We start from the raw sequence: 16,166 nt of genomic DNA, 5'->3' as shown, positions 1-16,166 counted from the left end.
CTGGGAATCAGTAAGATTCTTAATCTTCTCAAAGTAGGAGTAGCCTTTTTTTAAATATAGATTGGCTTTTGGGGGCTAATTTTTCATTAAATGCACCCAGTCTTTTCCTATGAGGCTGTGAATCACCAGGGTTAGAGATACAGAGATAGACAGATATACACAGATTTTATCAATTATACTTCATCTGCTCATCTGTACAACTAGTTTGAGAACTGAATCTGAATTCAGTATGGATTAGGTAATTTTTACTTATGGCTTCTGAATTGCATTTGCTGCCTTTTTTGAAGAGAGCTATTTGGCAGACTAAACCCTGACCTTAACTCTTTTTTTTCTGGCTAGTGTAACAGTACTGGAAGTGAATGCACAGAGGATCAGTGGCAGAGCAGGAAATAATAAGCTTTGCAAAAAGCATAAGCAAAGAGACATGGTTTTCATTAGCTGTTCAGGGCTTACACGGGGCTCAATACCCTGTGTAACCACCACGTTCTTTGTGGATATTTGAGTTTATTTAAGTTTCATTTCTGAACAGAAAAGAGTATGTCCTATCAATAAAGATCATATTTTTTTTTTTCTTTCCCTCTTGGCCACAGTAGTACTTCAGCCCTTCCAGTGTGTTTCTCACTTCTTACAGAAGTACAAACTGTAGACAGAGAACATCTTGGCACAAAGCCCAAACAACTGTGTTGTATGATGTTTTTGTTCTGAACATCTGCTCTCTGCAGTCTGGATTTCCTTCTCATTTTTACCTTGCACTTCCACAGCACTGTAAGCATACAGGGCTGGTGCAGCCCTTGATAGGGTTGTGTGAATTTGTCGCTTGTCTTAGGGAGCAATGAGACTGTCTGTAGGTGGTTAACTGTTCACATTGCATGTTGTGGGCTCACTCAAAGAAGAGGGAAAAGATGCTTATCAAGATGAAGTATCTTCAGAACACAGCCTGCAAATGTCTTCCACCTGCCAAACTTCTCTCTCAGGTGTTCTCCCATTCATGATTGTACAGGCAAGATGAACTGGAATGGCAGCACCTCACTAAGCTTTATACCTTATGTACCTGCCAAGACGAGAGGAATAAGTGCAGCACATAATTTTAACAGTATATTAGAATTTAGAGGACATTTTCCAGAACCTTGAGGAATGGACAACCAGGATTTGATTTACAAAGGATATCTATACTTATAGGAATTATATAAGATAGAGAGGAAAAGGCTTGTCTGAATTCTTGGTGATTCTACTGACTTGCTGTATGCATTTGGTTAAAGGACTAAATTGCTGGGTGCCCCGTTTTGTCCACCGGTATAATGTAGGTAACTGCCCTTCCCTTAGTCATGATTCCTGCTTTATGGGCTGAAAAATTATTATTCTTATGGGGTGAGATTATGCTTCCTAAGTGTTTGTGTTTTTTTCATACACTTGGTGAATAACATGAAAATATCAATTCAAGAGGACAGTGAGCTCTCATAATCTATTTTCAATCAATTCTCATCTGTTTTCAAGTTAGCTATATTTTTTCAAATACTAACAGTTATCAATACAACAGTGAAGTGCATAAGAAATAACCTGTGAATTCAGTAAATGGTAGTACGTAATTGTTGTGTCCTTAATTACCAAAATATTCGTCATGTCCTAAAATGAGATTTAACATTTTCAAGTGGTCTTTGAACATCATTCATTTATAAGAATTTCATTTAGTATTTTTCCTTCATTTTTTCTTTTTGTTACTGTTTTTAGCACTTCTCAGAGATTAGTAATTTTATATTCCAATTTTATTAGTTGATTTGTCTTTTATTGAGATTTAAGTACTTTTGAAGACATCCTTCAGAGCATTTGAGAATAACTTACCATGTAGTTTGCTATTATCTCTACCTCAGTTGAAGTGCTTTGCTGAGTGTAATTCTGAGCTTCTTAAAGAAAATTTGTGAACATAGTATTATTCTCTACAAATATCATACGTTGTATTTCCATCAGTGTTCATAAGTGCACAAAATCTTTGTCATTAAAACAATCAACCAGATACAATTAAGGCATTTTGACCTTATTCTCCCAGGTCATCTGTGGAACAGATGAGAATATATGATGTCTAGTCTCTCTTGTTTTGGCTGATTAAGTTTGATTGTTATCATCATCATTACAAACCTTTGCTTTAAAAGAAATACCCGTTGTACTGGAGGGAAGATTAAAGACAACTGATTAGAATGTAATGTGCTTATGTCTTTAGCAAGAAGACAGTTATATGTCCAGGAGTTCCTAGAACATCATAAAGCATTAATTACCTTTAAATCTTAATTTTATGCACAAATCATCAAGAATTTGTTGGTTGTTGTTGCATTTAAAGCTTTTTCTGTTGATCCTTTGCAATGCACTTAATAAATGCATTGCATATTGCACATTAAACTATCCACAGGCATCAGGTAGATAAAGTGTGCTGTATTATTGTTACTAAGTGCTGCTTGTTTTAGATTTAAAACTGAAGGCTAAAGTAAAGCACTATAATTATAGTGTGATTCATTTTGGAGGAATTCTATCTGGTTTGTTTGAGGGTTTTTGGTCCTGAATTTTTGCTAAGGCTTTTTGGAAACACAGCTCTTTTAGTTTCGTTGTTGATTTTTTATTTTTTTTTAATATGCGACAAAATATTTTTGGGGAATATCTTATACAAAGATTATCTGTCTTTTGGTTTGTATAATTCACCTGACATTTTTGCTGTTCTTCGTGAGAAAGCAATTATTTCGAAGAACTGAAACAAATTATAATGAAATTTTTCTCAATTGGTAGTAGTAGTTAGTTTTTCATCTGAATGGATTGCTTGTTGCTGGGTGAGTAATTTCTGACAAACCAGATGTAGAAAAGTAGTGTCAACATTTAATTTTTTAGACATTTTTTTAATGTTATATTGTTTATCTGAACCTGTTCTCACACAGAAACATGAGACTTGTTTGTTTGGTTTTGTTTGTTTGTTTTAACTCACTATAGAATTCTTATGTTTTCTTATATGGAAATTGTACTATTGTTAAGTACTTATCTTTACTTGCATCTTTGGGTACTTTGAGTTGTATGGTGTAGATATTTTTCCACATGATGGGAAGTCTACCATTGTTTTAACAATGAGAGGTAGAACAGATGTCTCTTTTCACTTATGTTTCTAATAAGTCTGTGATTTAAATAAATGTGTTTCTTTGTGTTTCTCCCATTTTAGCCCTTCATTCCTTCAAAGGAATTGGAGCAATTTGACTTCGATATACAAAAATTGCTTGAACCACTGGAGGTTGAAATTCAGCAGGGGGTGAATCTGAAAGAGGAGGACTTCAATAAAGATACGGTAATTTGGTTGAAATGGAAGTCTGAGTGAAGTACGCAGGGAGATGAAAAAACCTGAGTGAAAATTAGAAACTTCTATATTCTTGTTAGGATCTGACTTGGACAGAATTTTACTGTGCTAATATATTATAAAGTCAAAACTCCCAACTTAGCATTAACTTAGTGATAAGTTAATTGCTAGTTTATAAGAAAAACATTTTTTGACCGTTGTGAAAATACAAAGAAAACAGAAATATTATCTACAGGTCCTATACTAGTACCAGCAATATTACAGAGTAGGGAATGAATATTAAAATCTCTGTAGCAATATAGAGACCAAGAAAGCTGAGAATGATGTATCTAAATGGGCAATATAGTAAAAGAAGACATTCACTAAAAGCAAATACTAGGCAATGACAATTGAAACAAATACCACTTGCCAATTAGTTCTTAACAGATTTGATCTGACGATTTATTGTTAATATTTTCTGTGACTGTGATAAGCTTTATTACTCATGTTTGCTCTTTGCAAGCAGTAAAACTGTTTATGCATATTAGGGGGGGAAAAAAAAAAAAAGAAGAAAAAAAAGAAAAAAAAAGTGAGGAGTGAAATACAGGTGTACTTTGCTACTATTGGCACTGTGCTGTGTTTCCTCCAGAGTGATTTTCAGAGGGATGACATTTGTTGGCTGGCAAATAACAGAGATTCATCTTTAGGACCCTCTCTGCAAATCCTTATCAAGATCAAATATACATTTCTTTGTAAGCAATATTATTTTTTTTAAGGAGTTCAAAGATAGCTTTTTTATATCAATGCTGAAAGGAATCTTTACAGGACCTTATTTTTTCTTTTTTTTACAATGCAGGAAAATTAAAATTTAAGGCAGTATGAACTGCAGTGGTAAATTCTAAGTGAATCAGGTTTGACGGGGCAGTTTCCACTATTTTAGCATACTTTGTTCCCTTTCTTTGCAAAAAATATTTAGTGTGTTTCAAGAGATACACTCCCAGAAGCTGTGGCATAGATTCAACTTCTATGTAAAAAGTATAGTGGTATCATTTTCCTGGCCAGAATTGCTGTGTTGCATTGTGATGATACACAAAATGGTCAGGAATTACATGGTGTCCTAGCATACTGGCAATTTCAGTTGACTACTGACAGTGCTTTAGAATATTTTAGATATTTCTATTATTTTTGTTTTATAGTAAAATGTATTTCACACTTTTGCCTTTAGAGTTTTCATCCGACTATCCTGGATGCCATGTAAAATCTAATATCAAACATCTGTTGGTTTTTATGTACTGTTCAACTTGTTCTCCTCAAGCGTCCGCATGTGTTGTAGAAAGCAAGTAAAAGCTATTTCGTCTTCAGTGTAGAACAGAAAGTAGTTGTGAGATGATTACCTTAGCAGAGGAAGTGTAGTTTTTATATGTCTGTATCTCCTAGTACTTAAGTAATAATTAAAGTGCCCATTACATGTTGTTGGTTTTTTTTTTTTAAATCAGAGTGAAGATGATGAGAGCACAGTGAAAGAATTGCTGCAAAGGGGCGAGACACTTCAAAAGAGAGTCAGAGATGAGAGAAAACGGGAGGAGATAAAGATAAAACAGCAGCTATTGCAGACTAAACATAATGCTCTCAAGGTATAGGAGCTACAATTATACACATGCTACTAAACCAATTTTTTCTTAATTTTAGGACATTGTTCTGTTAAATGAATCTTCATTACTATTTGGAGATAAATTTAAAACTCTTTGGCTATAAACATATATTTTCTTATATACTTCACTTGATGCCTTGGAAAAGACATTTTAAATCTCCATCTTAACAAGTACTGTTTTGTCTTCAGTGTTACAACCATGTGAGTGCCAGCTGGACTACAATGATTTCCTTAATAATAATTCATTTTATAACGCATTACACATGTTTAATGCAACAGCAGTCAAGACCTTAGTTAGAATCAGTTCTCACAAACTTACATTTTCAGTTGTAGAACATACTTCTGGCAATGAGTAAGTTCTTTTATGCTTTAGTAAAAGATTTACAAGCTATGCTCTTTCAGTGGGAAAAGTGGCTTTGGCCTCTTTAAAATAGGGTAGGTGGTAGTACCAATACACCCAGCATCTAGGAGGCTGAAAACCAAAGTCACATATCAATATTCTGTGTCACCACACTCCTGGAGGTATAACTGTATGATACTATTTCTAGAAACATCCACAGTGAGACCTATTTGGAGTGTCGTATTTCCAGGAAAAGATAGAATTAAGGAAAGTAAAATCTTAAAGTTGGAAAGTCACCTTGTTCACCTATCTGGAGCAGCAGGCTCTGGCTACTGTAGAAGAATTTTTCATCTTATTGGCAAGCAGAATTTTTCTTTCTTTTGAAAGTTTTATTTTAAGTTGGTTTTGGTTTGGGGAGCATATCATGGTTATGTTTTATTATTGCTTATTTTTAAGCAGCATCTTTCCTTTCTGTGGTCTTCATTCTCATTGTTACAGTTTTGCAGAAATGTGTGCATTCAGTAAAGGAATAGCTGGAATATACCATTATTTTCTCCACATTAAAAACAAAAACCACCAAACAACAAACCCTTGAAATCTATTCAGTGTGTCTTTGACTGTTGCAAGTGAAATGGAAGTAATGAATATTTCTTTATGGAGAAGAAGCAAAAAAAGTGTTTCTAGAACTACGCTATTGACCAGATCCTTACTGGCTGTTTTTATGGAAAGGAGTGATTGATTTTCCTTCAGGTGACTCAGTTAAGGCATTCAACCTTGCCAGATAAAATTCAAGAATCATTGAAGTAAATTCATCTTTTTATATAAAATGTACCAGTAATTTTTTAATTTACTTCTTAATAAGAAATTATAGTAGTGAAAAGATTTTCTGAATTCTGTATGAGTGAAGTTAAGAAGTTAAAACATATACAAATGTAGTATATTTAATAATATTTATAAGAAATAAAATAACATTTTTAACTTTCTGTTAAAGAGAGGTTTTAATACTTGTATAAAGCTAAGTCACAAACACAAAGCATTTGTTATGTAAATGGTATTTAATTTAGAAAAAGGAAACCTGTCTTTGCATACATTTCTGCATTGAGATGATTTTCTTTTGAATAGCTACAGAATTTGCATGCAGGCTAGAATTTCACAGGAGACCACAAAACACAAGAAGCCCACTTATGGCTACATACTAAGTGGGTTGTGTTTCCATCTGTCCAGTGAGTATTCTAAGCAGAAGTGTTTTATATAAAATATTGGCATTTATATAAGAGTCTTAACTTTTCTGAATATTGGTGACTTTCTCAGTCATTTCTTCAACATGTGAACAACCCTGAATTAGGTAACCTCCTTTCAAAGAAAAAATAATCTGTTAAACTGATGAAAATATGCTGTATTCAGTTGCTTTTGTACTGTTAAACTGAAGAAAATATGCTGCATTCAGATACTTATATACTATATTTAAATATTAATATTTAATTAAAACAAATAGTGGCCTTGTGTGCCTTTTTTCCTTTCAGTGTGCACACATGCCAATTCATATTTTATAAGCCTTTAATTCATATTCTAATAATGTCTGCACTATGAACAGGACTTGAGATCTCAAAGAAGAAAAAAGGCTTTAGAGATTTCTCATCAATGGTATCAGTACAAGAGGCAGGCTGATGACCTAATGACATGGCTGGATGACATTGAGAAAAAGTTAGCCAGTCTACCAGACAACAAAGACGAGCAGAAGCTAAAGGTAATGTTGTTTTGGGGTGGCAATGGTGGATCTTTCTGATTGATAGTTTATCAATTTAACAGGCAGCAAATGCAACAAATTTTCAAATACATACAGAAAATTATCAGTTCAGTTCTTTATTTCGAGTAAAATAAACCCTAATTTTCTGTGTTCAAACTGACATTTGTTTGTTGTGCTGTATCTTGTATTTGTTTGTTGTACAGAATGCTACATAAATAATTTGAAACACACTAAACAAATTTTTTGTTGATAGTATTGAAAGTTTGCAATGTATTAAGAAACATCAAATGTTTTCTAGTAAAAATTTTAATTGATTTTATGTATCTTTGTTCCAGATGAACAAATGACTTACCGATAAATGGATGACCTCTATCTCATGTTAGCACATTCATTTTCATCAGAACATATTCATATGTCACTGTCAAACTCTATAAATATATTTACATACTTTCAAAGGTTTTCCTAGTTTATTTTGCATCGTCTTTCTTTGCTTCATTCTCTGTTGAGTTTCCCACAGAGCAAAATAAGGGTTAAGTAATATATCAAAGTAATATATCAAAAAATATATTTGTAAGCTGTCCAAACACTATTTGTCCTGAATATGCTGACCCTTATTGAAAAATTATTTCTCCAATTGCCCATCACACTGTACTAGCAAGAATCTGGAAGTGGAAACTGTTGGCCTTTGCCAACTCGTTTTCAGTGTATACTAGCTGTTAGTATCTCTACAGCTGATCTCCAAGAAGGTTCTTCAATTTCAGTTATTTTGTTTTGTTGAAATGTAAAATATTACTTGAAACAGCTGTAAATTTTAACTGTAACAATAAAATGGAAGTGGAATTTCTGACAGAAGTATTTTGCTAATTTTAAGTTGGTTGATCTAGTTAGCTAACTGTCCTGGGCCCTGTATTGGTTTTGCTCACTAGGAGATTGATGGAGAATTGGAGAAGAAGAAGGAAGATCTGAATGCGGTGCACAGGCAAGCTGAACGCTTGTCTAAGGATGGGGCTGCAAAAGCAGTGGAGCCAACCCTGATACAGCTCAGCAAGCGCTGGCAAGATTTTGAGAGCAAATTTGCTCAGTTTCGAAGACTCAACTATGCACAAATTGTGAGTTGTTACTGGCAAACCCTTATGTTTGCAACTGCTACTACTAACAGCATCCTGCTAACAATGAGAGCTTCAGGGTCAGTGTCAACTCTTCAGATATTACTATGAAAAACCCTATTGTCTGCAAGTGGGAGAATCTTTATATTCTAATATAATAGCTCTCTGCTTTGGTCTTAAAATTGCCCTTAAGATAAATCAGCCAATTACGAAAAACTCAGCAATGAAAAATTCATTTTTATTTCTGTTGCCTCATTATTTTTCCATAACATTTTCCAGATTAAAAATGTCAGTTTGCCATGCATCTAGTTTGTTCAGTGAATGTGTAAATCAGAAAAACTGTCTTTTTCAAACTACCCATCTCATGCCAATTTCAATTGTTTTTTTAATTTTTCCATAACATGTTATAACCACTTTAGGAAGAGATTAAAAAATATCTTATGACACTATATATACATACATACACATGACTTCTTCTTCAAGTGGTTGAATCTCAGAAGAGTTTTTGCAAGAAAGGATGAAAACATTATTTTATGAAGCAACTTTGTGTCTTCTGATTTTGAGTTGTTTAGTTGTATATAAAATATAATTTTTTTTCTGGTTTATACATGATGCAATAACTGGATAAATAAAAGGGAAATAAAATGTCACTATTCCAGGTTTATGATCAAAATAGGTATTGGGTATTACCCTTTTGGAAGGGTACCAGAGATTGCTTTTTCATTTACAGAGCAGGTTTTCCTTGCCATTCCTACGACTCTGCTCATTGGCATTGGGTCTTTTGATTTTATAGGAAGAAAGATAAGATTTGATCTCAAGGAAGTTGTTGCATTATGTACTCTTCTGTAATCTTGTAAGTGCTAGTGGTGTTTAAAAAAAATGTATATTTTTAAAATTTATTTTTAAATGCATTTAGATTGCAGAGGGGTCATACTGATAGGCTAATGATAATTTAAATACATGAAGTGTTATTTCTAATTGATATAAGGTCAACTGTGTTTTTAAAAAAGAAAACAAATCATTGCAAAAATGAGCAATGATGAATAATCTTTTGGTCAATACAATCCTCTATTTAAATGTACTGTGTATTGTGAATTTTTAACTTTTCTACTATTAAGTTACAAAATGTATATATAAAACTAATCATTGGGATAGCTATGCAGTTAATGGAAACAATCAAAGAAACATTAACTTTGGTTTGTATGATATTAAATCTTGTTCCATCTGATTACTCTTTTCAGATTACTATGGTCTATATTAAACTTGATGGATGTAATCAGTTGTAAATCATTTATATTGGCATGGATCTAGAGCAGGCTTCACTTTATCTTGTAAATGAGTCTTTTCGTATAATGAGTATATTTCTTCCTTTGATAAGCAAGTAAAAAATAAGAACATGCATGTAATTTATATAAAAACATTCTGCTGTCACTGTGCTTTTTATGTGATATACCACTTACCATGACAGAGGATGAGTATATCCATTATAAAATTTTACTAGCAAATCAAGAAAACTATACATTAACATATTTTTCTTTAAAATGTATAAGCTAGATACAGCAGCACATATGCTTTTGAATTGATCAAAGGAATACAGACATTAATTTTTAAAAAAACATATAACCATTACATGTATTTTTATTGTTAAAATATTTATATAATATATTTATATTTTTGTAATGGCTAAATTTTTAAATATGCTCAAATTTCATGCAAGAAGGCTACTTTTCATATTTATCTGTGGAATCAGGACATTATTCCATGAAATATTCATGTGTACAGGGTAATTACTGTATCCTTCTCATTTCTTATGAAAAATATCTTTGTTGACAATGACTGAGGGTGATAATCATATGAAATATTTTAGAAGTTTTACAGAAGCTACTGAAACTGGTGAGAGGCAGTATATTTTCATGGCTGAAATTAGAGTGAGAAGTACAACTGCCTTGTTACTGTCTTAGTTTTGGCTTTGCTGAATCAGTGAATTTCTCTTGAGTCTTTTTTTTTGCTTTTTTTAATACAACCTAAGTACCTACCTCACAGGGATGTTGTGAGGATTAATTGTTTGTGCAAGTGTTTAAAATAGAAAAGAAAAACGAAAATTAAGACTGTTCACTTGAACGCATGCAGATACCAGGAAAAATGATTTTCACAGAGTTTTTCTGTTAACCACCAACTGAATCACAGAATGTTAGGGATTGGAAGGGACTTTGAAATAAACCCATATAATAAAAATACAAAAGGAATTTATTTTTAAAGCAAAAGAAATAGAAAAATACTGCATTTTTTACTTTTAATTGATGATATATTCAATAACAGACTTATATAACAATAGTAAGTTGTCGATATAAATCAATGAGGACTTAGTTTTACTGTGTATCTTGAAATTCATTATGATTCATTGAATAAACATAGCAAGACTGCACTGAAGAAGACCTCTAATTATGTGGCTTAATGACAGAATTGCATTTCTTACTTTGCTGGTACTAATATATTTCTGATACCAAAGTATGAAATTAGAATGACCATGCTCCCCTGGATTTTATTTTTCCCCAATATTTGCTGGGAAGACCTGTCAGAAGGATATAGGAACTATAACCATATAAGAATTGATTCTCTCTAGAATGGTAGATTCTCATGGAATTCTCATTGTCTCACAAATATGCAGCAGTAAACATCCAGCAAATAATTAACAAATACATATGGGTGTATATACATTAAAATAAATTATCTGTCACTACTTTTGATAATAAGGTATGATGAAGTTATATTACCTCAAACACAGCATGTTCTGTTTAATGCCAGTTTTGAGACATTATTCAATTTTGCATAGTGGTCATCTCTGTATATGAAAATTGCCAGAGAGTAATGTGTGATGTTCTATAGGGAGAAAGGTGGGTTTATTGCAATAACAGAATAAACATGGTACACAAATACATAAATACAACCACACAAAACCTAAAATGACACTGAGTGGAAAAAGGTTTTTGAGTTCATGTTGTCTTACAAGTTGTTTCTCCCACCAAGTGTCTTTATTCACATGTGGTAAAATAAACAGTTGACAGAAACTTCAGTTTTCAATGGGGCAGATTTCAGATTCCCGTGGTAAGAAAAGTTTAGTGTTCTACTTCATTTCTGCTAAAAATTTCTGTTTGAAATCAGTCGGTAGTAACTTCAGTTATGAAATCTGAATAACTCTTTAATGAGTGGAATATTTTCCATCATGTTTTAAAATGATAATTATCACTAAATCCCAGTGAAATTCATGGAAGCTTAAGAAACTTCAAAAAACAAGCCATTAAATTTTAATCCTGGAGCAGTATGCAATTTTTTTGCGTGTTAAAATTACATGTTTGTTTTTTTTAAAAAAAAGTCATTTCAGGAAAAACTGTAACGCTAGAGAGGTCAAGGGACATGTAATTCTAAGTTATCTCTGCAGAATCTAAAATCGTTAAGCCTTAGCCGTCACACAGTATTTTCGGAAAAGTTATCAATTCCCTTTGCTATACTCTGAACCTAAATCTTCCAGTTTCTGTTTTTCTGCAACAGTTAATGCCATTGTTCCAGGGTGATTAAAATAGTTATCTGTTGCAGAGAAAAAGGTAGATTCAGATAGTTTAGTTCAAATCAGGATCAAAATCAGTTATTGATATATTTATATTACATTTAATTAAATTAGCTTTAGTTAATGCCTGTTTTAGAGAAGATTTTTTAAATTATTATTTATTTATTTATTTCCATGCTTTCATTTCAGCAGTCTGTAAGCATGTTTATGTCATGGCTCAATTTAGATTTTAATGAGCTGACCGAAGTTACTGTGTGTAGAGAGGATTGAAGGCTTTTCTGATAAGAGGACATTTTCTAGATGAACACGCGTGCAGAGCCTACACTATAAATTCTTATTTCGTAAGTCCTATTGCCATATTCTACCAAGCTATCCAACATTTTTTTCTGCCATCACATATGCCGAACTATGCTGTAAACATTTTTACAACAGAATGAATATTGTACTTGCAACCTATTAACAGCTGTGAAAAAGACGTATCTATTCATGTATATATGAACAAAAAAATAGACTTACCTAATTCATTTCAGTAATTTCATTGGTGACACACAAACATTCTATTGAAATTTATGGTCATTTTACTACTGAAATATTTGGTCCTGGATTTTGGCCATACTAGGAAAAATAATAAAGTTGATCAAAGTCAGGAGAGACTATGTTTTTGTACGAATTAGACCATGCATTGAACAAGTATGAATAAGGACAATAGTTAATACAGAACATTAATTTATTTCATTAAGGTAAGTCATTTAGTCTGAGCGATTCAATAGTAACTTTCAATATAGGTAAAATACTAGTACTCTTAGTACTTACTATGAAATAAATGTCATAAGCTTCATTTTTCCAAATAAAAGACATTGTTCTTTTTAAGATTCTGTAAAGCATTCAGAAATTCAAAATACTTGTCTCCTAATTGGATTATCACTTCAGGTGAGACAGTATGTGACCAACTTGTGGAACCAGATTAAGGACTGATCAAGTTTACATCTGAAATTAAAGAGTTTGTTCAAGTTGAGTCTTTTAAGGGCATCTAGCAGTTTTCAGTTAATATTTCCCTGTGGAGCTCTACTTAGTTCATTTGATGAAATTTAAATTGTTTTGCTTTTTTTTCTTCTTCTTTTTTTTTAAGTGTTAAAATATGTTTCTATATAAAGTTGTTTTCTAAAACATTCATTGAAATATATCTGTCATAGTTAGATAAACACCGGACTTTGTGTCCTAGTTCTTTGTCTGCATCTAAATAATGTGGATGCTTCAGTGGTGGTGTGCCACCATTGTTTTTGATCATTTTCCACAGTTTTCACAACAAGCAGCATTGGAATGGAGTGGTTTTGTTCTCTTGTTCTTACTTAAATATTTCTTTGAATAAATAGCCATGCAATGGTTGCCAAGAAAAAGGGGCTAACTAATTCTTCATTATTCCTACAATGACTGGGAGTGAGGATGAATGAAAGAGAGAAAAGGCATTAGAAAAGCAAAATAGGAAAATACCTACTGAACCAAAGAAAAGAACTATGCAGTGATGGATTAGTATCTCTTTCACCTATGCGCTTTCGGTCTCTTAAGGCCAGGACAGACGTGATCCTGTGACACCGTTTAACTTTTCTGACCTTTACAGTGGCAGCTTTTTAAACAAATAGCTTTACACAGCACAGCTAAAACTGGGCCTTCTTTGACTGTGGTCTGCAAAAGGGGTGAGGATGAATGAGAATCTTTTGGAAGAGAATCAGCTGCATATTTGCATCCATTTTCTAGCATCTATCAACCTGGAAATTGCTATTAGAAAATTCATTCCAAATAATTTAATTTTATTTCAAATACTGTCGTTTTATGTCTAATTTAAGGTAAGAAAGCTGTGGGAAATACACTGAAGATGGATATTGTCTTTGATACAGCCGAAGAGGAGCTAGTTTGAGACATACATTTTTAAATGCACTTTACCTTCTCTGTGTCTAAAATGAATGTATACAGTGTTGTGGTAATTTAAGTGAAGACCATCTGTAGCCTTCTTTTGTAAATGTCCACCAGTTTACTACACTATTTTGAATTCTTCCTTCTAAAGTGTATTTGTCTTCTCTCATATTTCCATATTCATTCTGTACAGTATTCACTATCATCACTGCAAATCTGCAGTATTTTAATAGAGTGAAGTTAAAAATCTTGTCTTATGGATGAGAGAACTTCACAAAAAATGTTTTTCTCTGCCAGTTTTCATTTGTTATAAACATTAGTGAAGTGATCTGAATTACATTCTCTAGTTTAAAAGTGAAACTCAACATCTTAACCTCATCACATAGGAATGAAAACTTTTGCTGCAACTTGGACTGAGGATGATTTAGGATGCTGTCTTTGAGTTACGTGAACCAGTTATAAGAATGTAGTCTTAGCTACACCGCAGGCTTTTCTAACTGTTCTCTGTATGGCTGAGGTGGAAACAAGACTTAACAGCCTTTGCTTAAAGAATGATGTGTGACATAGCACCCAGTTGTCTCTTTCAATTTTATTTGGGAAAAAAATGAACATTATACTAATATAGTATTTTCTTCCTTATAATTACCTAGCTACTTGGGAAACAAGGCAGCAAATTACCATCTTATTTTCTCTGATATAGTATATCATCATTTATTAACATAATAAATTACATGGTGAAGTATTTGGTGTCAAAATTACTTGGCTATAATATTGAATTAAATAATAAGGGAAAAGACTTGCTGCAGATTGGTCTGGCCCTAAGTGACAGCATCTTTTGACGAGATGATGTTCATCTCCTGTCTACAATTAAGGATGTCAGCATCACTGGTTTTTTTCTGCATGGATGTTCTGAGTATATTCATAAACGTGCAGAAAAAACTAAATTTCAGTATGAGTGCTTGAACATCTATGTATGTATATTTAATTAGTTTTCAAACCTGCTTAGATTGACAGCAGTTGCATTCACATTGTTTTTAAAAAAAACTATGTCTTGGAGTAACAAAATCAGCCCAAGTGACAAAACCTATTATTATTCTGTATGATTGAATCTCTATAAATGTAGATTAATGTTATTTTAAGAAATAAAGATGGAAAATAGGTAATGCCTTTTAACATTTCTGGAAGGTGTCAGTGTTTAAGATTTAGGACTTCATGCTTTGAATGTGTTAGCATTCAACACTTATGTGGTATTTTAATGATACTTTTAGTTTATTTTCTAAATTATCTCACCAAACAGCTAACAGATGTACTTTGCGTAAATATCTGGAAAGTTAGCATCACAAATCAACAGCCAATTTCAAAATGGGTAAGTCTATTTAGACATCAGATGGACTGTATTCTAACATATCTGTGCTATATTTAACATTAATTGGTTCCTTGCTGATCAGTCAGTAGAGTTACACGTTACTATTCAAGACAGCATAAATGCTGTCTAAGATGGGGGCACTTCTGTAGTCTTAATAAATCACCCATTAAATGACTTGACATTGATCAAAGGCTGATCCTAGGAAAGTTGCTTTCAGCATATCGTGTAGAAGCTTGTTCTGCCACTATATACACTGTTTTTTCTCTGTAGTTTACCACTGTCCGAGAATAACAATTTTGAAATTCTATTTTGAGTAAAAATTAATTTGAAATTCCTTCCATTCTTTCCAGTACTTCCTGTTGTGCAGTGAAATTTGAGTACATAATGTTGGTTTAACAGAATCAATAGACACTGTCACAACTCTACATCATGGTTACAAGGATATAGGCCAGTGTAGAAGAGCTCAATCTTCTAAATTATCAACTAGATACTTCCTTTAGTATGAGATTTCCTTTATAATATCTGTATGTATATTTTCAGCTGTGAAAATTATTTCAAGATGAATACAAAAAATTGTTAGCAGCTCTATGGATTTATGTGTTCTATAGTTAGCATATAGAAACTTTCAAATACATTTTGTCTACTGGAAGGTAACAGATATAAACAGATAAAAATGTTAAAAAATTCAAAATAACATTTGTAAATATCTGTTGAAAACCAGCCTAGGATGTAGATTTTGCAATGTGTTCTGATTTTTTTCATTCCAAATTGTAACATGGGTACCTACGTATTTGCTTATTTACTGAATTCTAATACTGAGAATGGCTATCCGTTTTGACTCACTGGTAGTTAAAGGGTTATCTTCTCTCAAAAATGCTTGTGACTGTACATTGTCTGAGCAGTGATTGTTGTATGGTTATGAGGTATAGTCTTTAGTTTTTTAATAATCCCTTTTTATAATGTTACAAATATGTGTTTAAAGTCACATGACAGACATACAGATTTCCTTTTAGTTGTCAGTTTTGAACTACTGCAATTATTAAGATTGAGATATGCCAGCTTTATCAGAAGTAATTAACATATATGCATAAATTATTTTAAATGAGACATTTTCTAAATCCCAGTAGTTCCAATTAGTCAGCTGTGTCATAATGCACTAGATATTGTTTTTCTTCA

At 32.5% G+C, this 16,166-nt stretch overlaps 1 protein-coding gene across 11 annotated transcripts in view; it reads left to right on the top strand.

Moving 5' to 3' along the window:
- Positions 1-16,166, top strand: part of DMD (dystrophin) — a 1,281,342-nt gene that overhangs the window by 604,049 nt on the left and 661,127 nt on the right. For all 11 annotated transcript variants that reach the window (XM_065627016.1, XM_065627025.1, XM_065626998.1 and 8 more), the window contains 4 exons: positions 3,194-3,316; positions 4,801-4,938; positions 6,890-7,042; positions 7,969-8,151. In XM_065627016.1, coding sequence (XP_065483088.1) covers positions 3,194-3,316; positions 4,801-4,938; positions 6,890-7,042; positions 7,969-8,151 — 597 coding nt within the window. The remainder of the gene's footprint in view (positions 1-3,193; positions 3,317-4,800; positions 4,939-6,889; positions 7,043-7,968; positions 8,152-16,166) is intronic.

Source organism: Caloenas nicobarica, chromosome 1 (assembly GCF_036013445.1).
Source record: "Caloenas nicobarica isolate bCalNic1 chromosome 1, bCalNic1.hap1, whole genome shotgun sequence".
Taxonomy (NCBI): Eukaryota; Metazoa; Chordata; class Aves; order Columbiformes; family Columbidae; genus Caloenas; species Caloenas nicobarica.
This window is presented reverse-complemented; position numbering and strand designations above follow the sequence as displayed.